The sequence below is a fragment of the Pteropus vampyrus genome, unplaced genomic scaffold (genome assembly GCF_000151845.1).
Source record: "Pteropus vampyrus isolate Shadow unplaced genomic scaffold, Pvam_2.0 Scaffold368, whole genome shotgun sequence".
Lineage (NCBI taxonomy): Eukaryota > Metazoa > Chordata > Mammalia > Chiroptera > Pteropodidae > Pteropus > Pteropus vampyrus.
Genome location: NW_011889149.1, coordinates 622334 through 646177, shown reverse-complemented (window position 1 = coordinate 646177; position 23844 = coordinate 622334). Strand labels below are relative to the sequence as shown.

The 23844-nt window shown below is 40.6% G+C and overlaps 1 protein-coding gene and 1 pseudogene across 3 annotated transcripts in view; one reads left to right on the top strand and one right to left on the bottom strand.

Moving 5' to 3' along the window:
• FANCI (Fanconi anemia complementation group I) overlaps positions 1 to 23844 on the top strand; it is a 53246-nt gene that overhangs the window by 28380 nt on the left and 1022 nt on the right. For 2 of the 3 annotated variants that reach the window (XM_011379661.2, XM_011379662.2), the window contains exons 19-37: positions 2411 to 2479; positions 6840 to 6941; positions 7342 to 7512; positions 7588 to 7709; positions 8222 to 8386; positions 9956 to 10135; positions 11638 to 11804; positions 12142 to 12218; positions 13118 to 13234; positions 15054 to 15105; positions 15926 to 16053; positions 16150 to 16218; positions 16404 to 16497; positions 16811 to 16998; positions 18126 to 18179; positions 18259 to 18318; positions 21455 to 21529; positions 22809 to 22904; positions 23198 to 23311. In XM_011379661.2, the coding sequence (XP_011377963.1) occupies positions 2411 to 2479; positions 6840 to 6941; positions 7342 to 7512; positions 7588 to 7709; positions 8222 to 8386; positions 9956 to 10135; positions 11638 to 11804; positions 12142 to 12218; positions 13118 to 13234; positions 15054 to 15105; positions 15926 to 16053; positions 16150 to 16218; positions 16404 to 16497; positions 16811 to 16998; positions 18126 to 18179; positions 18259 to 18318; positions 21455 to 21529; positions 22809 to 22904; positions 23198 to 23311 (2100 nt within the window). The remainder of the gene's footprint in view (positions 1 to 2410; positions 2480 to 6839; positions 6942 to 7341; positions 7513 to 7587; positions 7710 to 8221; positions 8387 to 9955; positions 10136 to 11637; positions 11805 to 12141; positions 12219 to 13117; positions 13235 to 15053; positions 15106 to 15925; positions 16054 to 16149; positions 16219 to 16403; positions 16498 to 16810; positions 16999 to 18125; positions 18180 to 18258; positions 18319 to 21454; positions 21530 to 22808; positions 22905 to 23197; positions 23312 to 23844) is intronic. The other variant, XM_023522962.1, reaches the window with a different exon arrangement.
• On the bottom strand, positions 472 to 590 carry LOC111731381 (annotated as a pseudogene).

Below are 23844 nucleotides of genomic sequence, written 5' to 3'. Positions count from 1 at the left end.
ATGGGGAAAAAAGATATTTGTTCTCAGTGCTTCTGTTCAACATTGCAGTGAAGGTCCTATCCAAAGCAGTAAGGCCAGAAAGAGAAATAAAGATTTGAGAGCGTGAAATAAAGCTGCCTTGATTCACATAGTATACATAGACAATACCAAAAAAATTTACAAAATGAGTTTAGTAAGGTTGTAGGATAGAAGATCAATAACCATACAAAAATATACTTCTATTTACTAGCAATGAACAATTGGAAATTGAAATAAAGTAATATTTATAGTAGATATAACACTTCAGGATAGGTTTAACAAAGAATGTCCAAAGTACATACACATAAGACCATTCTAAAATTTATGTGGAATTCGTAAGGACCAATTGAAGACAATTGGAAGAGTATAAAGTTATTTGGTGGGGTTTTGACAAAGATCCCAATGTGAATCAATGGAAAAAGAATGGTTTTATTTGTTTGTTTGTTTGTTTTACGCCTACAGCACCTGGTCTTCCTAGGTAGTCTCCCATCTAAGTATTAACCAGGCCTGACCCTGCTTAGTTTCCGAGATCAGACAGGATCAGGCATGTTCAGGGTAGCATGGCCATGGACAACAATGGTTTTTCAACAAACAGTGCTGGAACAATTGTTCATTGTTTTGGGGTTCCCCAAAACCACCCTCATATTTAAAGATTTCTCTAGAAGGACTCACCAAACTCAGCATATAATATTTGTCTCATGGCTAAGATTTACTGCAGTTAAAGATTTACTACAAAGCAAAATCAGCCTTGGCAAGAGGCACAAGGTAAACTCTGAAGGAGACCAGGTGCAGTCTTCTGAGAGTCTTCTCTGAGGGAGGTTGCACAGGATGCACTCCATCGCTGCAGCAAATGAGTTGCACCAACACGTGCAAGGTTTCCTACTAGGGAAGCTGATCAGAGACTTGGCACCCAAGGTTTTATTGGGGGTGGTCACAGTGGCATCTTAGCACATACCAAAATTCCAAACTCCTAGAAGGAAAGGAGATATTCAGCATAAACCACATTACGTGTACAGTTTAGACACAGTAAGCCCCTTCTATCATTTAGGGAAAGTTTCGTATCAGTGTAGGAAGCTGTTCACCATCTATCTAAGTTCCCAGCCACCAGCCAAGGGCCATCCTTACAAGCAGACATTACTCTGGATAGCAGTCTCAGAGGTACTGTTGATTCTTTTATGCACAGTCGTCATCATGTAAAAAAAGAATCTGCTAGAACCCTTATCTAGCTCTAAATTTTAAAAATTAGCTTGAAATGCATCATAGACCTGAATCTCTGTTAGAGTATCGGTGTCCATTTATTCATCAAAGGCTTACTCGGTGCTTCACTGGTTTGCAGACACTCTGTATTAATATAAACACTTTGTCATATTTGTTTCAAATGTATGCCAGATTGTCATTTGCTTTTTAAAAAATTATCCTTTTAGACCTATAGAAATATTAATTTTTGGTTAAATCCATTGCTCTTTTCCTTTGAGACATCTATTACTTTTGTGTAAAGAGTCCATATTCTTCCAGTGAATATTCACTAATATTTTCTTCTCATTTTTTTATGCTTTTGTTTTTTATGTTTAGCTACTTAGTTCATCTGGAGTTTGTTTTACTATAATATATAAGGACCTAACTTTTTCCCCCAGATTAATTAATTGTTCAGACAATATTGCCTCCTTTACATGTACTATCTGTTTCTATTTGCATGCTATATGCTTGTATTTCATCTGTCGATTTTTGTGCCAAAACTGTGAGCGTCCTTATCATTATACATTTATAAAACATTTTAATATCTTTTAGGGCTGATTTTCATTTGTTTATTTTTTTAAAAGTATTTTGTGGCATGGGAATCACTTCTCATTTGCTTTTTCTCACAGATGAACTGTACAGTCATTTCTTGGTTCCAAAAAGAAAGTTCTCCCAGAATTTTAATTTCAGCAGTTTTTAACTGAGACTGGGGAACTTTGGATGGGGAGAAATGTGCTCGTTGACATTAGAGTGCTTGGGGCCAGGAGGCACTTCTGAAGCACAGGAGACTAAGTGGGAAGAATGTCTTAAAGGGGAGGCCGTTAACATAGGATGAGAGAAAAGAATCAAGGCCTCGGGCATTCCTGACTGTGAAGGAGCAAAATTCTGCAAAGCGAAAAGTGACCTGTTGTTTTAAAAATTGTAAGGACTATGGCCAATTATTTTAATCTGGTTTTTAGCGATCAGAGGTTTCTTTTTAGGTTAGTCAAGTAACCTAAATTTTCTAAATTGTTTTTCCCTCTAGCAAATAACATCTCCGTCTTTTCAAAGAACTGAGAGTAGCGTTAAGAAAAATAGTGTTATTTTAAGGTTACGATTGTCCAAATCACTAGTATCTCTGTTAAAGAACTTGTTTGTTCTCTTTGATTCCCTTTAGGGGTTCTATGATGTCCTTCGAAGAAACTCTCAACTGGCTAATTCAATCATGCATACTCTGCTCTCACAGGTAAAATATGTTTTTATGGATATAGAGAACATAATGGGGCATTGAGAGGCAATCGACATTTTCCAGACTTTTTGAAATATAAAATAATTCCCAAATAGTAACTGGTAAATCGTGAGCATGCCTGGGGTATGTGATGCTGTCCTGATGTTTTATTGTAATCACCACTTATCTCCCTGCCATCTTGCCATCTTCTAAGTTATCGCTCTCGATTAACAGTCTTCCTGAGTCAGAAGGATATTATACAGAACCATTTGTACAAGAGCTATCAGCAGCTCGATCTGTTATGTTTTATTTCTAAAAGAAAAAAGAGAGTTCTGGAGCAAATACAGCAAATGTTAAGTCTAGGTTCCAGTTACCTGGTGTCTATTAGGTTATTTTCTGAAGTTTAATAAAAGGTTTTCAATTTATGAAATATTTCAAAGGACCATCAAGATGGAGAGGATTCAGCTGGAGAATATCTGGTGTAAATAAGACCTTTTACCCTCAACACTTATTTATTAAGCATTTATTTTAACTTTTAAATAGCTTTATTAAGATATAATTCGTGTACCATACAATTTGCACATTTAAAGTGTACAATACAACTCATTGGTTTTTTGTATATTCAGAGTTATGCAACCATTGCTACAGTCAATTTTAGAACTTTTCATCATGATCTCAGAAAGAAACTCTACACCTAATTTTCTCATCTTTTTCCCATCTTCCCATCCCTAAGCAACCACTAATCTACTTTCTGTCTCTGTAGATTTGCCTATCGTGGATATTTCATATACGTGGGATCATATAATATGTAGTTTTTCGTGACTAATGTCTTTCACTTAAAAATGTTTTCAAGGTTCATCCATGTTGTAGCAGTTTATCAGTGCTTCATTCCTTTTTGTGGATAAATATTTCATTGTATGGTATTTGAATCTTTTATATACATTGAGGGAGTTCAAGATGTTATTATGTGCTGATAGTAATAATACCTAATGTTTAGCACTTAGAAGGCCAAGCATTTTATATAGTGCTACGTGTGGACAATTTCATTTAGTCTTTATCCCACCTGTAAGTTAAGAATGGCTACTTCCATTTTACAGGTTTATATTGCAAGACTCTGAGAGGTTAAGTAATTTAATTTGCTTCAGGTCACACAGTAAGTGAAAGAGCTAGGATTTGAACTCATATCTTCCTGGCTCAAGAGCCCAGGCATGAAAAGCTTCATACAGGATTGAGAACAAGGAAAGTCTTTTCAACAAATAGTCTTGTGAAAACTGGATATCCACATGCAAAAAAAGTTAATTTGGGCCCTTATCTTACACCATGTACAATAATGAACTCAATATGGATCAAAGACCTAAACCTAAGAGCTAAAATGATAAAACTCATAGAGGAAAACAGAAGGGAAAAAAAGCTTCACGATATTAGATTTGGCGATTTCTTGGACATTGACCCGAAGTACAGTTAACAAGAGGAAAAAAATAGATAAATTGGACTTCATCAAAATTAAAAACTTTTGTGCATTCAAAGAACACTGTCTTCTTACAGAGTAAAAAGATAGCCCACAGATTAGGAGAAAATATTTGCAAATCGTATGTCTGATATGGGATTAATATCCAGATTATATAAAGAACTCCTATGATTCAACAACAACAACAAAACAATTAAAAAGTGGGCAAAGGACTAGAGTAGACCATTTCCCCAAAAAGATGTACAAATACCCAATAAGCTACATGAAAATATGCTCAACATCACTGGTCATTAGGGAAATGTCAATCAAAACCAAGGTGGAATAGCACTTTATGTCTATTAGGGTGGCTGTTATCAAAATGGAGAATAACAGGTGGTAAATATGTGCAGAAATTGGAACCCTCGTGCATCGCTGATGGGAGTTTTTTTGTAAAATGGCGCAGCCACCATGGAAAAAAGTATGGCATCAAACATAGGGTCGCCGTTTGATCTAGCAATTCCACTTTGGATATATCCTCAAAACAAGTGAAAGCAAGGATCTTGCCTTTTTAATCCACCGTGACACCCTTGCCCCATTTGAAGGGAATGTTTAGTCAGTTCACATTTAATGTAATTATTGTTTTGGTTGGATTTAAGTCTGCTGTTCGTTTTAATTTCTTTTTAGCTTTATTTCTTTTCGTTGTATTTTTAGTGTTTTCTCAAGGGGCTACAAGATGCATCTTTAACTCATTACAGTATATTCAGGTTAATACTGATTTTCTTCTGGTAAAATATAACAACTTAGTACCAACATAGCTCTGTCCTCCTTCTGTTGTGATATTGTCATGCACATTACATCTATGTTAAAATCCCAGTGAAAGTTTTATAATTTTTCTTTAAACAGTTATATGTCTTTTATAGTAATTAAGGATGTTAAATTTTATCAAATACATTTTTGTATCTGTTGAGATAACTATATGATTTTTCTCCTTTAATCTGTTACTGTGGTCAGTTGTATTCCTGACATAAACCCAAATTGATTATGATATATTACCTTTTTTGTACATTACTGGATTCAGCTTACTAATATTTCATTTAGAATTTTTACATATGTTTACAGAAGAATGTCCAGTAGTTTTCATTTCGTTAGTCTAGGCTTAGTAAAACAATTGGAGAATGTTCCCTCTTTTTCTAGTCTGTGTAAAATTTGAAATTGGTAATTATTTCCTTTATTCCTTTTTCTCCCTTGTATGGAAGTTGTATTCTATCTTTCTTTAAAGTAGATTTTTGGCTTTTGATTTTATAGGCCACACAAATAGTGTTAATTCTAGCCCCAGCTACATTTGGAGACTAGCTTGTGGGTAGAAATTCCTAGGTGAGGCTTTTTCCCCCTCCACCTGAAGTCAAGGCTCAGTGAGATGCATTTCCCTACTATCTTTCTTTGTGAGGTGGATTTGTTTTTTAGGCTCATCCACTAAGCTGCCTCCTTTTAAGAAGGCCCATTTTATGTGAGGTTCCCTATTACAGCTGCCACCCCATGAGGGCCCTAGGCTCTGTCTTCATTTCCATGAATTTTTCTACAACTGTAGCTCTGGGCCTCAGGGATTGGCAAGTGCTGCCAGAACGAACACTAGTTCCAGAGCTCATTTGCTCATGTATTTGCTAGATTCATGGTTTATGATGTTTTCTAATATATTCAGACCTCTGAGGACTTCTCTTGCTTTCCCATGACCTTAACTCACTATTTAATAAGTAAATATATGTACAAAAATTTTAATGCAATATTATTTTCATTGTTCTCTACAAGGAGGGTTTTTCTAGACTCCTTATCCATCACTTTGCTGAAAATGGAAGTTCTCTCTTTCTCCCTCCCCCCACTTCTTGCTTTGTCATAATTCTGCTAAGAAACTCCATTTGAAATTAAGATGTCAGATATATAGAAATTATTGGAAACATATTCATCAAAAGCTTTTTCATTGTGCCTTGGGACCAATCCTATTTAAAATTTATACGCTGTTAGCTATATTGTATCTTTTAAACTATATTATAATCAGTGCATCTACATTCACACACTAGCAAGAATAGAAAATTATGATTGAAGGAAGAGAGCAGTGCTTCACAACTCAGGTTAGTATGTGGACCAGTAAAATTCTGCAGACTCCAAAAGCAAAAAAAATAATAAATAATATTTTTTGAGCTCTATTATGTGCCAAGTAGTGTTTGAAGCTCTGTATATGTATTGGCATGTTTAGTCCTTAACCTTATACGTTTATATTAATAATATAAATTAATAAATATTAATAATATCCTCATGTCACAGATGAGGAACCAAGGCATACTTTTATTGAAATCATTAATCTGTGATGGTACTGGGAATTTGGTCTCAGCCATTCTGACTAGAGACTATATTCTAACCATCAAGCTATACTGAAAATGCTGATTGCCTGTGTAGGTTTAGGAATTGGTGTGAGAACATACGATGTTTTATAGGAGAGTTAATGGAAGTAGAATAGGAAAAAAGATCTCAATTAGTGTGATGCCCAAAGCAAGGGCAAAGGATGTAGGTGAGCCAAAGCAACATAAATTTTGCTTCATTCTTCTGTAGACATTTAGAAATATGTCTTAGAACAGGGGTCTCCAATCTTCAGGAAGCACAGTTAGGAACCGGGCCACACAGCAGGAGTTGAGTGCCGGGTAAGCGAATAAAGCTTCATCTGTATCTGCAGCCACTCTCCAAAGCTAGCATAGCTGCCTCAGCTCCACCTCAGATAGTCAGACGTTAGATTCTCTAAGGAGCACCGGCCCCTGATGCCAAACACGTTGGGGACCACTGTGTTAGAAGACATTAGACATTAAAAATGCCATTAGCTTAACCAATTAAAAGTGAAAAGCATTCATGAGCCATGGTGTCTTTTTCCTTTACCATACACAGTTAAAACAGTTCTATGAGCCACAACCTGATGTGCTGCCACCTCTGAAATTAGAAGCTTGTATTCTGACCCAAGGAGATCAGATCTCTCTGCAAGAACCACTGGTGAGACTTTTATTCCTCCTATGACCGTTATTTTTACTGTTAAGTTAAAATAACCCTGTTGATAGAGTTGATCTTCAGAGAGAGATACCTTTCCCTGTGAAGCTCTCTTTCTGCTACACCCATGAATTTTTACTCTTAAATCTTTCTTATGTTTCTTTTCTGACTCATCATCACCTTGGATCTATTGATAAGATATCTCTGTGTCAGAAAAGTCAGAAAACAGTGCTTCTGTTGGTTCAATTTATTTTTTCCTGTTTTGTTACTTCGGGTTGACTTTATTTGTGATGCTAATGAGTCACTTACTGTAGCCTTATAGGTAAGATTTATTTGTTGATTATCATCAGCTTCACAGGTTATCCTTGAACACTCAAGAATGTTTAATCATTATTTTCTTCTTCAGGATCATCTGCTGTGTTGTATTCAGCACTGTTTGGCCTGGTATAAAAGTAGAGTGTTGCCCCTACAGCAAGAAGAAGAGGAGGAAGAAGAAGGATTCTACCAAGACTTAGATGATATGCTGGAGTCTATTACTAGTAGAATGATTAAGAGTGAACTGGAGGACTTTGAACTGGTAATTGCGAAGTCTCAGTTGTATTGCATAATGGAGGTTTTTAGTAGCTTTTAATTTTCGTCTTATATGTTTTAGGATAAATCAGCAGATTTTTCTCAGAGCACTGGTATCGGCATCAAAAATAACATCTGTGCTTCTCTTGTGATGGGTATTTGTGAGGTTCTGATAGAGTATAATTTCTCCATCAGCAATTTCAGGTATGACTTTACTTGCAGTTTGCTGAATACTTCATTTTGCAAGAGTTTTGTTTGTTTGTTTAACTCTAACAATATGCTAGGTACTGAACAGACTGCAGTCTGTGACACTGTCTCTTGGATAGACATCTAGCCTGAGACCAGACTATGCTCTTTTTACCAGAGAGCACCAAAGCATATGCCAAACAGGCTGGTGAATGTGGTGCCTCTAGCAGGCGTTCATTTATTTAGAATTTCCCAGACCCTGAATTCAAGAACTGCTTATTTTAATTGAGAAATTTTGATTGGTGGTAGTATTGGGCTTTCATGCTCTGTATTGACTAGCCTAAATAAGGGAAGAAAAAATAACCCAGATGGATTGTATGTCTGGGAGTGCTATGTTAAGGCTCATTCATTCATAATGTGTCTAAAACATGATGTCTAACGAAGCATTGTGATTTCCGTGTTACTCTATGTGAAAGTAAATCACAACTTTCTGATGCTTGTCTTTGGTCTTTCTTTTTCCCTCTATACAGTAAGAATAAGTCTGAGGAGGTTCTGAGCTTATTTACGTGTTTCAAGAAACTCTCTGACATCCTTAACGAAAAAGCGGGTAAAGGCAAAACTAAAATGACCAGCAAAACACATGATAGTTTTTTGTCCATGAACTTTGTGTCTGAGCTTCTCACTGCTCTTTTCAGGTAAGGTTCTAATAGAGCGCTGTGGACAGCTGCACAACGAAGGTGATACTGGTGAACCTGGGTAGATGTTATTATCTAGTTTGAATTCATGATTCTTAACTGTATATACAGCGAGAAATAAGTCAGGAAGTTTGTAATTTTTTTGAAATGAAAGTTGGACAATTGTAGGTAGGCACTTTAAAGAGGTACCTTGAATTATTAAAGGAAATTTTAGCAACAGTGGACTAATGAATGAAAAAATAGAGATGAATCCTGATAAGGTGTTAAAAGGAAATCTACCTAAGTAGCTTGAACGCAGTAACAGATAAAAAGGGAAGTAAAATGTGAACTTAAAAAACAGAGGAACAACAAAACCTAAAGAAAACTAAGACTGAAATTTAAGTTTTATAAAAGTAAAAGATTTGGGGGGCGGGAGGGATAAGGTAATACAACGATTGTAAAAGGGCAATGCAATATTGTGATTTATAAGAAATATCTATTTGGTCATTCAGATGGCAAAAATATATTTCTCATATATATGTGGTCTCTGTCCACAGTTCCTGACTCATGGGTCTTCAAACCCTTGGAATTTCCTAAGTGTTGAGCATGATAAAGGTGACTTTTGGAAGCACCTAAAGATGAGGGGCTGGTTGCCAGGAGAACCAACCATGTGATTAGAGGGTTAGAACTTTCAGTCCCACCCCCTGACCTCTGGGCAGGGGAGAAAGGCTAGAGGTCAAATCAGGCTCCGGTGGCCAGTGATTGCATTGATGATGCTTATGTAATGAAGCCTCCACAATACCCAGAGGGTGGACCAGAGAGCTTCTGGGCTGGTGAACATGGAGATTCGGGGAGAGTGGCACTGCTAGTGAGGGCATGGAAGCCCCTCCCTATCCCCATACCTCGCCCTATGCATCTTTTCTACCTGGCTGTGCCTGAATTACATCCTTTTACAATACTCTGGTGATCTAGTAAGTAATATGTTTTTCTGAGTTCTGTAAGAGCCATTCTAGGAAATTAACTGAACTCGAGGGGGTTGTAGGAACCTCTGATTTAAAGCCAGTTGGTCAGAAGTACAGGTAACAACCTGGACTTGCAGTTAGCTTTCCCGAGTTGAAGGGGGTTATTGGAACCTCCAATCTGCATTTGGTCAGTTTTTCAGAACCTCTGTGATATAACTCAGTTATTACCTGGGCTTTCACCTGGTGTCTGAAGTAGGGGGTGGGGGCAGTCTTGTGGGATTGAACCCTTAACCTGTAGAATCTGATGCTGTCTCTGGGGAGATAGTATCTGAATTGAGTTGAGTCCTTGGACACCCTGAGAATTGCTTGGTGTTGTGGGGTGAAAGCCCTCCCCCAACACACACACCATGCACATGGGGAAACTGGGCCTGGGAACCTAATTTAGGCAGTCATGGCACTGACTTTGGCATGGGCTGCCTAAGGTCTATCATTCAGAGCTTGCTGGATGCTGCTATTCTGAACAGTCCCTAGAAAGCCTAATTCCAGATCCCAGTGGCAGTAGGGGAATGTCTTTTCTCTACCCCTCTCCCTCCCTCTCTCCCCTACCTCCTTTTCTCTCTCTCTCTAGGGACAGTACACAAAGCCACGAAGAGAGCCTGTCTGTCCTAAGGTCCAGTAGTGAGTTTATGCACTATGCAGTGAGCGTGGCTCTACAGAAGGTACAGCAACTGCAGAAAACAGGGCATGTGAGTGGCCCTCATGGCCAAAACCCAGAGAAGATCTTTCAGAACCTCTGTGACATAACTCGGTAAGTCACTCTCACCCTCAGAAATGTGTTCCACTTGCTGCAGCATCTGCAAGAGGGAAGTAATCAGAATAACTAAAGTTTGAAATAAAAAAAAACAAGACTCACGCTACCTGATTTCAAATCTCACTATAAAGTTACTTACACTTAAGATAGTTTGGTATTGACATTATCAGTGGAACAGAACAGACAGTTCAGAAATAGATACACACAAATATAGTCATTTGATTTTTTACAGAGGTGCCGAGGTAATTTAATGGAGAAAGAAAAGTCTTTAAATGGTTTTGAAACAATTGGGCATCCATATGCAAAAAGTGAACGTTTATCCATTCCTCGTGTCATATATCAAATAATAACTTGAAGTGGATCAGAGACTTAAATGTAAAACAAAATTATAAAACATCTAGAAGAAAACAAAAATATTTTTGATCTTGTTTTAGGTAAAGATTTCTTAGCTATGACACCAGAAGCACAATCTATATATATAAACACTCAAGGAAATGAAAAGACAAGCCATAGACTAGGAGAAAATATTTGCAAAACATGTCTGATGAAAGACTGCTAACCAGAGTATATAAAGAACTCTCAAACTCGTTAATAAGAAAACAAACTACCAACTTAAAAAGTCGGTAAAATATTGAACACTTTACCGCAGATCTATAGATGGCAAGCACATAAGGACAGAAAAGAATGGTTATTATAATTCATCCTTAGGTAAATGCAAAGTAAAACCACAATGAATTAATCACTAAAACGCCTATTAGAATGCCTAAAAGTAAAAAGACTGACCATACCAAAGTGTTGTCATGTGTGTGATGGAATTTGAACTCTTATACATTGGTGACGAGAATTTCAAAAGGTACAATGAGAAAACAAAAAAATAACAAATAAAACGGTACAACCACGCTGGAAAACAGTTTGGCAGTTTCTTAGTAAGTTATGCGCAAACCTGTCATATGATCATCTACACAGTCTATCCTTAGGTATTTACCCAAAAGAAACGAAAACATATATTTATATCAAGGTTTGTATATAGCAGCTTTATCCATAATAGCAAAATTGGAAACAACCCAAATGTCTACCAACAGATGGATGGGTAAATTGGTGAAAGGACACACGGTACCTGCCTAGCGGTAATGTGGGACAAACTACAAATAGATACAACATCATCGGTAAATCTCAAAAGCATGTACTAACAAAACCAGATTCAAAAAGCTACATGCCGAATGATACCATTTTTATGTGATAACTTTATAAATGGTAAAACCACAGAAACAGGAATCAGATCAGTGGTTGCTTGGAAAATCGGGGTCGGGGGGAGTGGAGAATTAACCACAAAGGATCATAAAGGAAGTTTTGAGGTGATGGAAATAATCGTGGTATGATTACACACTGTGTAAGTTTGTTAAATTTCATAGCATTGTATATCTACAGGATGTGAATTTTACTGTATATAAACTGTACCTCGGTGAAGCCGACTTTAAAATCACTTTTCCCCTCTTCAGGGTCTTGCTTTGGAGATACATTTCCATTCCTACCTCAGTGGAAGAGTCAGGAAAGAAAGAGAAAGGAAAGAGCATCTCGCTGCTGTGCTTGGAGGGTCTGCAGAAGATCTTCAGTGCCGTGCACCAGTTCTATCAACCCAAAATTCCCCTGTTCCTCCGGGCTCTGGGTGGGCATTTCAGTTTGGATACATTGGCTTGATCTGGGTTTCTCTTTCTCAGTTGAACCTCTTGATTCTATTTGTTAACCTATCAGAAGACACTTGAGGACAGTCTTGTTGCTAAGACATGACATCTGGTGGACGGATTCAGAATTGGCATTTACTGGATTACACTTAACCACAACTAGTGACTGCAGAATGGAATATAGTATTAAGAAATTGCAGAACGTTAGGAATATATTTAAATCTGCCTCTAGACTCTTGGCTTTCTAAAATTTTAGCTAGCAAAAATGCCAAAAAAAGCATAGTCCATTTCAAAGAAGATAAAATTTTTTTCCTTTCCTAGATGGTCTAGATGATGAGGGAGAAGACGTGGAAGTCAGTGTCACTCAAAGAGCAGCATTCCAGATCCGTCAGTTTCAGGTGAGGAGCCTTGGGAAGCTGCAGTACTTGCCCAAGGGTCGTTGCAAAGGGACTGTTAGCTGGGGCAGCTGGTGAGAATGGGAGCAAGTAGGACAGCAGTTTTTTCTGGGTCATCATCCAAGCAAGAGGACATAATTCCTAGAATGAAAGCTAACGCATTTAAAAGGATGCTGGTGCGGATGTCTGTTCAGCCATCCCACCCTGCAGCACTCATGTCCTCCAGGAATCACTGAATTGACACAAAGATAGTCGGGAGCCCCTTGAGGTATGAAGTGTCTGCCTTTGTTTTGTGTCCATGGTATAATTTGGCTTTGTCAGGTTACATAGAGACTGACCATTAGATTAGTTGTCACAATATCTGAATCTTCTATCACAGAGGATTTCTTTAATTAATAAATAATTTTAAAGTTCCCGCTATTTGCCAGGGACTATTCTAGGGGCTGGGGATATAGTAGGGAACAAAAAAGACGCAATCCCTATCCTCGTTGTAGCAGAAGAAGAGACTGACAGACAAAATAAAGAGTATTTCAGGTGGTGAGAGGAATAGAGAAAAGGAAAACAGGGAAGGTGTGTAGGGAGTGCTGGGGGCGGGGCACGGTCCAAACCCAAGGTCAGCGGACGGGCTTTGGGGAGCTGTAAACCCCCTAATCGGTGCACAGTCATCCCTAACGTGCATTGGGAGAGGGGAGGAGTCCATAGTGTTTAAGAGAATGCTCAGATCAGTCAAAAACAGTAGGAAGCTAGCTGTTGAGTGGAATTTATTTTCAGGTTTTGTCCTCTTGGAATTTCAGTAGCTTTGAGTCCTTTCTGTCCCAGCCTTAGAAATCTCTGGCTAGATGTCTCTTCGCCCTGGTAGGAACATGTCTCCTCATGTGTCTGTGTATACTTTCCTTTCTCAGCGGTCCTTGTTGAATTTACTTAGCAGCCAAGAGGAAGACTTTAATAGCAAAGAAGCCGTCCTCCTCGTCAGTGTTATCGCCAGCTTGTCCAAGCTGCTGGAACCCTCCTCCCCTCAGGTACAAGCACCACTCACTCAGTCCCACCTAGCATCTCTCAGAAGGCCGGGGTATTGCATCTTAAAAGAATGTATCTAAATATCCTCTTGAAGTCTAATTTGTTTTAAATAATATATTTAATTATGCTCCTGAGTTAATATACGATCTATAAGATGGACTCTTCCCTGCGTAGTGTTTCTACCATGACGTAATTACACACAGCCATACAGGGCAAGAACATGCTGCTTTTGTTTGGCCACTGTCAGGGGTCAACAGTAAGCACTATAGAAAAAATCGTGTTTATTTTTGGTGTCCTCAACCTTCTTAACCTGTGTTTTTACTCACTCTTGATGTTTCATCTTCTTTTTAGAGATGAAAATAGGTTAATTATTAAGAAGGTCGCTGACATTCAGCAGTTGGCTTTCTCAGCTGGTACTGAGTTTCAGAGAAATTCATCAAAAGGTGATTAAGTCAGAAAGTGTGACTACAGTCCCGAAGCAGAAACAACTCTGCTGAGATAGGTCGTATATATATGTGTGTAGGGTACAATTGGGCACCCACACGAGTGTTCACGCACAGAGAAGAATAAGAGGAGAGCCGCATTTTGTGGGTCTGTTCCATTCAGGAGTAATTTCCCTATAGGACAATAAAGAGCATCCTTGAGTGCCTAGCACTGTGTGCTTCTACCACATTTAGTTCCTGCTTCCTACTTCCTGCTTTGGTGAGGAAAACAAGTTGGAATCCTAGGGTACAAGGCTCCTTGTGTGAGCCCTTGCTTCAGGAAGCACTAGTCTTTAAGAGACTATAGAAGGGGAAGGAATATGGTGTTTGAGTGCTGAAAAGCCGTAATTTTCCTGTTCTCTGCATTCCAAATAGCCCAAACACTTTCATACCAGTGTTTTTGATGCAAAGAACAGGACTAGGAAAGAAACACAGCTACACAGAATTGGGCAGGGGGATATTTAAGGAAAGATAAATGGATTTGGAAAGGTTTATATATACAGAAAATTTTTACTTTAAAATTCACCATCCCACCCCCATAATTTCAGGTAGTCTCTTGTTTTTTAAATTTAATTCGGAACAGGTAATAAAGTCCTATGATTTGAAAACCGGAGATTATAAAAAGAAGTACAAAATATAGTCTCTCTCCTATTTATTTCCCCTACCTGTTCAGTTCCTCTTCTCCCCCAAATAAGTAAATACCTTTTTATAATTTCTTATGTATCCTTCAAGAGTTTCTTTATATCTGGAGAAGCAAATGTGAATATAGATTTCTTTTTCCCAACCCTACCTCTCTCTATACACAAAAGCTTGTCCTGCTGGTTACATTTCACATTGTATCTGGAGACCTTTTTATATCAGCTGAGAGAGCTTTCAGAATCAGGCTCCGAATTTACCTTTTTTCCCAAGAGTTCAAAAAACGGAATTCTTACTGGTCATTTTGCACTTACGTATCACAGTGTTTCAGGACCAGAGAGCTGCTGGAGCAGAGGGCTGGTGTGCATCTGGCAACACAAGACTAACTATCCTAGGACCACAGGCAGGAGAAAGGTGCTCCAGCCCGAGCCTGTGGTCGTAGGGCAGGGGAAGCTCGGGGGTATGAGCCCAGACCCCAGGACTTAGCCCTTAGTGAGGGCATGGACTATGAGAACTAAGTCATATGCTGTATTATGAGAAAAGTGTCAGTAATTTTCATGAGTCTGGACTTATTTTGATGCTATTCTTAGTAGATTGCCACTTTCAATCCAGGCACATGCTTGAGTGATTAGATTGAGAAAGGTCTAGGGTTCTTCTGGGCTCACCTCTTGACATGTTTCTTTAATACCTGCACGCTCTCTAGTTTGCGCAGATGTTATCCTGGACGTCTAAGATTTGCAAGGAAAATAGCCGGGGTAAGTTTTCCGCCATGTTTCCTTTTCGGCTTTATATAAAACCATCACCAAATACAAAAGGTATTTCCCATTACACAGTCACCAGAGTGGCCAAAGTGAGAAAGAAGCACAGTACCAGTACCAAGTGTTGGTAAGAGTGTAGAGCAGTTGGACCGCTGCTGGAGGTGTAAGTTGGTATAACCACTCTGGAAAACTGGCAGTACCTAACTACTAAAATTAAACAAATGCTTATGACCCAGCAATTCCACACCCGACAGATAGGTGGAAGAATTCTCACAGCAACAGTATTTTCATAAGCAAGCAAACCCAAATGTCCATCAGCAGTGGCATGGATAAAGGCATCGTAGAGCATACACACAGCAGAGTACTGCCCAGCAGTGAGAATGGATGAACTACACCAACACAATGCGGGGGAATCTCACAAAAGAGAAGCCAGACACCAAAGAGTACTCCCGACTATGTGATTCTGTGTAGATAAAGTTCAAAATCAGACAAAACTAGATGGGAGCTTAGATGTCAGGGTAGCAGTTTCCTTGACAGGGCAAGCGAGGCCAAAGGTTTCTGGGGTGCTGGTGATACTGCTCCTTGGTCTGGGTGCGGGTTACGCAATGGCAGGGACTAAGAATGGGGAAACATCCCCCTGCTTTGTGCATGTAGAGAGCAGTGCACCTTCATGGGCAGGTTGCTCAGTCGAATTATGTGCAGCCCTGGGGTACTGTGCCTGGGACACGACAAGCTACGTGTCCTGGTTATGCACCCCCTTACCCTGAAGGACCGACAGGGTTATAACTGACCTTTTCATCTTTCCTTCCTACTCTAGAGGATGCCTCGTTTTGCAAGGGTTTGATGAATTTGCTCTTCAGCCTGCATGTTTTATATAAGAGTCCTGTGACCCTGCTTCGGGACTTGTCCCAGGATATCCACGGGCATCTTGGAGACATAGACCAGGTACTGTAGCAAGCCCTCAGTACAGTTCCCTGAGTCAGGGCAGAGGTCAAGGGAACAGCCTTACTGCCATTACAGCTCACCTCTTTCCCGCCCCAGGATATAGAGATGGAGAAAACAAACCACTTTGCGATGGTGAATTTGAGAACAGCTGCACCTACTGTCTGCGTAAGTGTCGATCCCTAAGCCATGGGAAATGGCCTTGTTATTCCTTTCATTTTATTTCATGTAAATTGTAGTGGCTTATGTCCTGAGGCCTGTAACCCACCCACTGTAAGTGGCCATGGTTACCATGTTACGCCAGCAGCTATGTGCAGGGAGGGAGCCATGCCACACGTTCTTTTCTTCCACAGTTACTTGTTCTGAGTCAGGCTGAGACGGTCCTAGAAGAAGTAGACTGGCTAATCATCAAGCTAAAGGGACAGTTGAGCCAAGAAACAGTATCAGGTAAGATGAGTTCAGGGTGGCGTTCCAGGAATTGTGATCAGAGCAAAGTCAACCAAAATCTAAGCTGGACTCCTGTGTGAAAGTAGATGCCCTGAGTGCCATTCGTCTGAGGTCGACTGCTGATGTGATGACAGTAGGCAGTAGTGTGGCTCATGACAGCATGGTTATTCACTGTGCATGATGAGTAACATAATCATTTTACCTGCAAACTTCCTGGTAAATGGTAAATCTGGTAAATCTGGTAAATCTCCTTTACTTTAACTAGAAAATAAGGCCAGTTGGGTTTGAATGTACCAATTTCATTTCCCTTCAGAAGAGGCGTCTTCTCAGGCAACCTTACCAAATCGTCCCATTGAGAAAGCCATCATCATGCAGCTGGGAACTCTGCTCACATTTTTCCATGAGCTGGTGCAGACAGCCCTGCCGTCGGGCAGCTGCGTGGATACCTTGTTAAAGGACCTTTGCAAGATGTACACCATTCTTACAGCACTTGTGAGATATGTGAGTATCTGAGCGATGAGCAGGGTCACCACCACCAGTCTGCCCAACCAGCCAGGAGACTAGGCCAGGAGACTAGGCCAGGGCAACAGCCCACTGATGCCCCTCCACGGAGCTCTTGCCTACACTTTGGCAATTCATGGTTTGATTCTTGTTTGGTCAGTAGTGGCAGGCATCTCCACGGGCCAGAAAGAAACAGTTGACGGCCTAATTCTAAACCTGCTTTTAGAGGCCCTTATTTCCTTGGCGTATGAGTTTATAGCATCTGATTAAGTGTGAATCCCTCTTCGAATGTCTTCTAAGGCTTAATCTATAGAATTCAATCTGATTCCCTATTGCACAAAAAATTACACTATTTGGAACCAGTCTGGGTACTAGAAAGGTGGTTTTCCTTCTCTCTTGCCTTTAACAAGTAGATGTTAAATACTTTACAGGTCAGGTACTAAGGTGGGGAAGAAGGGTTTGTTTGTTTTGTTTTGTTTTGTTTTGTTTAAATACAAGGCATACTCCACCCTGAGTTTTAAGTTAATGCTTCTTAGTACCTGTTGACAGTAAACACTCTTGCACTTGAATATTTTGTTCCTCAGCAGACATTCAGAGGGTGATAGGAACTAAGTAATTCAATTCTGAATCTTTTTTTTTTTTTCAATTCTGATTCTAACAGTGATCCATATTAAATACTTAGTCACAGACAACCAAAGAAAGCTGGTAGACCACCACACAGTGTGCCCAAACAGCAGTGTAGCTATCTTGAGAAGGTGCAGCTCTGGCCACATGGTGTGGCTACTAAGCTTCTGTAGTGGAAATACTGACAGCCTCTTCCCTTTACTGGCATTTTTTTTAAAGTAAAAACAGCAGTCATTGGCATTCTAAATGCAAGGACTATCAGCCCGAAGGATTTTTAAAGTAATGAGTCGAACAAGTCAGAAACAAACCCTTTCGTGCCTGTTGTGTGGGAAACAGGAGCTCTGAGGAGAAGCAAGCCTTTTGTCTAGGATTCTCCATGAATATAGTAGCTTTGCTCTTTCCTCTCCAGTCAGAGCAATGAGTCACACTTCGTTAGCTCAATGAGTCACTTGTGGTTTCGTGGACATTTATATAAGATATGCTAAATCTAGGAATCTCCTTAGTATCTCCAGGTATATCGGAACTCCAGAGGAATTCCAAAGATTATGGAAAAGCTGGTGAGTTCAGAATGCCTTTCTTAGAAATGGGGGAATCATTTTATTTCTACAATTACATCGGTTTCCTTCTTTGCTGCAGGTGAAGCTGTCGGGTTCTCATCTGACCCCCCTATGCTATTCTTTCATTTCTTACGTACAGGTAAGTGATTCAGAGTCAGTACCAAAATAAAGCTTCAAGTAAGAAAGGACTTCCAATGTTCCCAGGGGCCTGCTTAGTCACCCGAGCTGAGTATATATAAAGTTTACCCCCTACTCACCATCAGCCAAAGTGCCCATTTGAGGCTAAGCCAAGGCTCAGTCTTCGCAGCAAGGAAATCTTTCGTCACATCTACAGAAAGGCTCATCAAGTTTGTGGTGAGGGAAACATCTGATGTGCTTGCATCCAGAGCAGGGAAGGAACAGGCCTCTGTAGGCTCAGTGACTTGGTTTACTTCTGGGTGATTCCAGATCTGTGCCAGTGGGTCCGCTTTGGGGATGTGAGTAGAAGAGCAGCAGGCACGTGGAGCAGGGCCAAGGTCAGAGGTGAGGTGTGTGTGTGTGAGCAGCGGCACTTTCAGGGAGAGGGAGGGTTTACGGGCTTTTGACGTCAGCTGCCCAGTTCCCTTTTCTTCTCCTAAATTAATAAAGTAATGGGCTTTTTCAGGGTTTGGCGAAATTTTAAATGTCATCTGGTCTCAAATACCATGAGATTCTTGCAATACTTTAGTCCCCTTTACTGTAGACCCAAACCAGAGTTTTTTAACCTCTCCATTGACAGTTTGGGCCAGGTAATTCTTTGTCATGGGGCTTGTCCTATGTATTTTAGGGTATTTAGCAGCATCTGTGGCCTCTACCTACCAGATACACATAGCAGCCTCCCATTTCTGTGACAATCAGAAATGTCTCTAGAAATTGTCAAATGTCCTTAAGGAGCAATGTGAGCTCTAGGTAATAACCACTAGCTTAAATATATGAAGTGACGGGAGACCTACTGTCTCCCAAGGCCACTTAGTCACTGCAGTTAAGAGTATTGTAAGGCAGTTACTGATCTTTGAAGAATCAAAGAGAATGTCCACTGATGGGTCAGTCCAAGCCAAGATTCTAGAATCAGTGTCAGAGCAGTGGATCGTGACTGCTGATAATGATGCCCCCCGCCTGTTTCTTGCCTCTGCATCATGTGCAAGCAGAACATCCTCCCTTCAGTAATTTGCCTCGTTATTGTGCATTAATGATGTGTCCTCTTCTCCCCTCAAGGGTCAGTGACCAAGTGGCTTGTCACCTGGGTTTAGCTGAAGTTCTCAATAATGTATCAGGTTTTCAAATCTAGTCAAGCGCTTTTTTTTTTTTTTTTAATAATAATACTATTTGGCAGAATGGTGTTTCATAGAGTACGACTTGGGAACACTGCTGTAAGACCATTCTCATTTCCTTGCAACTCACATTTCGAACCCTTACCTGGTTCTCTCTGCTCCTTGCCTGGTGTTATGTGAAGCTCTTTCCATGCACCACTTCGTTCATCCTCACTACACTTTGTGACTGGAAGTTATCCCCATGTGAGAGTGGAGAGAAGATTAGAGGAGTGAGTGCCAGAAACAGCTCGTTAAGAGTTGAGACTTAAACCCAGGTAGTTTGACTCTACAACAGGAGTCCGCAGACTTTTTCTGTAAAGGGCCAGATGGTAAATATTTGGGGTTTTATGGGCCATACAGTCACAGTTACTCAGTTCGGCCACTGCAGCATAAAAGCAGCCACAGATAGTGGGCCGGATTTGGCCTATGGGCTGTAGTTTACCAGCCCCTGCTCTAGAATTGTACTTGATCCATATCCACGTGTAAAATGTTGGAGGGTTTCGGGCTTTTGTGTTTCTGACCCCATTCCGAAACATTTTCTTCTGCCAATCACCAGGCACCTCCTAGACTGTTTTTTCTTTTTTCTATATTACACAAAAACCCTGGATATTTTCCCTCTTTCCCATCTTTTTTTTACTTAAAGCCTTACTAACAAGTCAGTTGATACACAAGCAAACATTTTTCTCTGACTTCGTGAGGTGTGCTTAAAGGAATTAAGCAACTCATACCTAGAAATCAGGCTCAAATTTGACACATCTTTCAAAAAACTGTTTACACTCTTATAGCCCCTTTCTTTCCACAATCTTGGGAAGAAAGCAGTGAAAGCCATCATGCCAAAAGCCTTAATATCCTGCTCAGAAATGTCCATCTCTAAAAGATGCTGCTTCTCTTCCAGCTACAGTTTTAGTCCTGCCTGCATCAGGAGGAATGGGCAGGGCATAGGGGGTTAATTTAGGAAGTTTCACGAGGGTCTCGTCTTGGGCTCACCCTCCAAAGAGATGGCTCATGTCCCTCTTGGTCACGAGTTCATCTGTAGCTGCTTCCCTGCCCCTCCCCTAAAAGAGCTTCAGCCTCTACCATCACCTTCCTCTATCCTGCCTTCCAGGACGGATGTTTTCACTCTAGCCCTCTGGAATCCCTACCAGTTATTTTCCCGAACACGCCATGTGGAGCAAGCCTCCTGCCTCTGGCATGGCTCCAGTGGTGTAACTTCTGGTTTTAATTCTCTTACTCATCCCATAGAGCATGGTGTGTTCAGTCTTAGAAGACATCAAAGTCCCCTCTAAGTAAAGCTTCCTATGGTTGTGTCCCTCACTTTTGGGTGGTTTTTCTCCTTGGTCTCTTCAGACTCTGGCCTTATCAGAATCCTGTACTTCTTGGTTCCTTTCTCTATCAGTTGTTCCTTCTCCAGGAGCTCTTTATTCTCTGATTATCCACAACCTAGAGATGTAAGTGTCCCATGACTTCTAACCCCTTTCAAGCATGTAACCACATGACTGGTTAAGACATTATCTGGCGATTGCCTCTGAGTAAGGAACCTACAGATCCCGGGAAAAGCCTCTCCAACTTCCTCTTTATGAAGCCCCCTTTCAGCCTGCTGCCCAGTAGGGAAATAATGATTCCTGCTACCACTCTGACAATCCCCATTTTAACCATCCTTGGCTGGCCTGATAGAATAATGGCTGATCCTGCCCTCACCTCCATGTGCTAGTTCCAGGGACAAGATTGTAAACCTCACAACAATAGAAAAATGTCTGAGGATTATAAGCATCACAGTATGTTTCCCATCTTCCAGCATCTGCTGCAGGATAGTCTTCTTTATCTAAACTTTACCTAAACTTGGGCCCCTTAAGAGTCCCCATACGCGGCTAGAATCACTTTCCTAGAAGATGACCGCCAGCCTGCAAAAGTCTTCAGGAGTAAGGGAATTTGTTTCTGTTTCTCTAGAACAAGAAGACTAGGAGCCTAAAACATACAGGAGGAAAGAAAAAGGAGAAAGCCGCTGCTGTTGCCATGGCCATGGTGAGCCACTGACATGCTCGTTCCAGGGGGGCTGCTGGTGAACCTGGAAAACACTGTTAAGCGGAAGAAGCCAGTCACAAAAACTATGCAGGATAGGCAAATCTAAAAAGAAGATAGATGAGTGGTTGCCTAGAGCTGGGGATTGGATTGGAAAGACTCGAGGGAGGTGCCTACTAAAATGGGTACAGGTTTTCTTTGCGGGCATGAATAAAATGTTCTATAATTTCTAGTTGTGATGGTTGCACAACTCTGAGTATACTAAAAAAAAAAAAATTGTACAGTGTAAAGGGGTGAATTGTATGGTATGTGAATTATATCAACAAATCTGTTATAAAAATGTATATATAAAACTGGGGGGAAAGTGTGTGTATGGCAGCTTCTGAGCTCACGGATTTTATGTTCAGATGGAACATCTTTTTCCTCTGAACCAAAAAACATGCTTTATTAGGAAGTACTAAAAAAAATGAGCTCTTTAAAAAAAAAAAAAAACAGCTTAGGACACCCACAGGAAAAGATTGTATTTGGCAAAGTTAGTGCATGCAGAAGGTGCTCCCTCCTCAAGTACGTGTAGGAGGTGGTGAAGGTGCAGGGAGTGGTCAGGGAGTTCACAGAGGTGAGAATTAGCCCCATCTCTCAAGGGGCTAATGTGGCAATAACTGCTTTCACTAATAGAAGACTAGCTAAATGGGTTATAGTGTATTTATACTGTAGAATACTATGCAGACATGAAAAAAATTCAAATCTACATGCTTAGCTATAGAATTATCTCTTAAGACATTTTTTTAAAAAGATGAGAAGAATGTCCTTATTTGTGGTTGTATTAAAATATAGAAACATATCTATATGAATGAGATATGGTTGAAAAGATCTGTAAATTATAATTCAAACTGGGGGAAAGATAATATAATCCCAATAGTGAAACTTTATGTGCAGACTAGAAAGAGGAAACAGAGCTGGTGCAGAGTGGGCTTATTGTTTTAAAAATATCAAGTCAGGCAACCAGATTTCTACAAATGGCCCTTCCCTCAGCCAGCCTCTAGGTGACAACAGATACTCAGAAATTATAAGTGGAAGGATCCAGTGTGATCTGTTGGCATTTAAGTACTTTGATTAGATTGAACTGCCAAAAATGATAGATTACTGGTACCAAAGTAAAATGCTTCTGATTGAAAGACCAGCTTTCCCCCAAAGCCATGAGCAGTTCTACTGCTGACAGCATTAGCAGACTGCTTCAAAAACTTGAATCTGAAATGTAGGCCTTTCCTTCGCTGCTCTCTAGGCCAGAGTTCTTCGGGAAACCAAGCCAATCCCAAATCTCATTTTTGCCATTGAACAGTATGAAAAATTTCTCATCCAACTTTCCAAGAGGTCCAAGGTAAACATACGCTATTGCTTTCTACCATTTCCATTTACCCTGTGAGGGACCTGGCAAAACGGAAGCAGCCCGACTGCGGGGGGAAAAACTACAGTCCTTGTCCGTTTCTAATCTGGGGGCCTGAATCCAAACATCATGTCGGAAGCTGATGGAAAAACAGGTCCAGGGTGTCTGTGTGCTTGCTTTAAGTAGGAACTGAAGGGTCTGTCAGAGGTACAGCAGAAATGGTGTGGGCTGTTCCGGGCAGGGCCTACCAGCAGGAGCATGTGCCCAGCCTCACAATCCCGTCACAGGTGAACTTGATGCAGCACATGAAGCTCAGCACCTCGCGGGACTTCAAGATCAAAGGAAACATCTTGGACATGGTTCTCCGAGAGGACGAGGATGAGGAAGATGAACATGACGAGGTCAGTGTGTTTCTGACTGGGTGCAGCAGCCCCGGCTACCCTTTCTCACGGGTTGCAAGTAGGCTGTCTGGGAGCAACCACAGATCAGTAGAGGGACGACACCCGCAGACAAAATGAGCTGAAAGGTGGTTCGGCAAGGGTGATACTAAAAACTCTTGAGAGGAGGTTTGTAAACTTTAAATCACACCAAGGTGCCCAGACTTGTATACGTTTTGAGTACACATTTCCAGAAAGGGGCCGGTGACAAGACAAGGTCTTACTGCAGGTTAACTACTGGAAAATGACTGATGGCCAGAAAGTTTACTTCCTCTTTTGCCATTCAAATAGGGCCGCTCTGATTCGTTCAGGTCGGGCCAGTCTCATCTCCTCCTCCTTTGCCCCCTGGTCTGTTCCTCTGCCTTCAGTTTCAGCAGTTACAACAGCACACCCTGAGCTCTCCATCATCTTTGAAGCAGAACCCCATGTTTCATCATCTTTAGGCCCATTCAAAACTGGAGGTTTACATAAAACACCCCAATTTCTAGCTTCTCAAA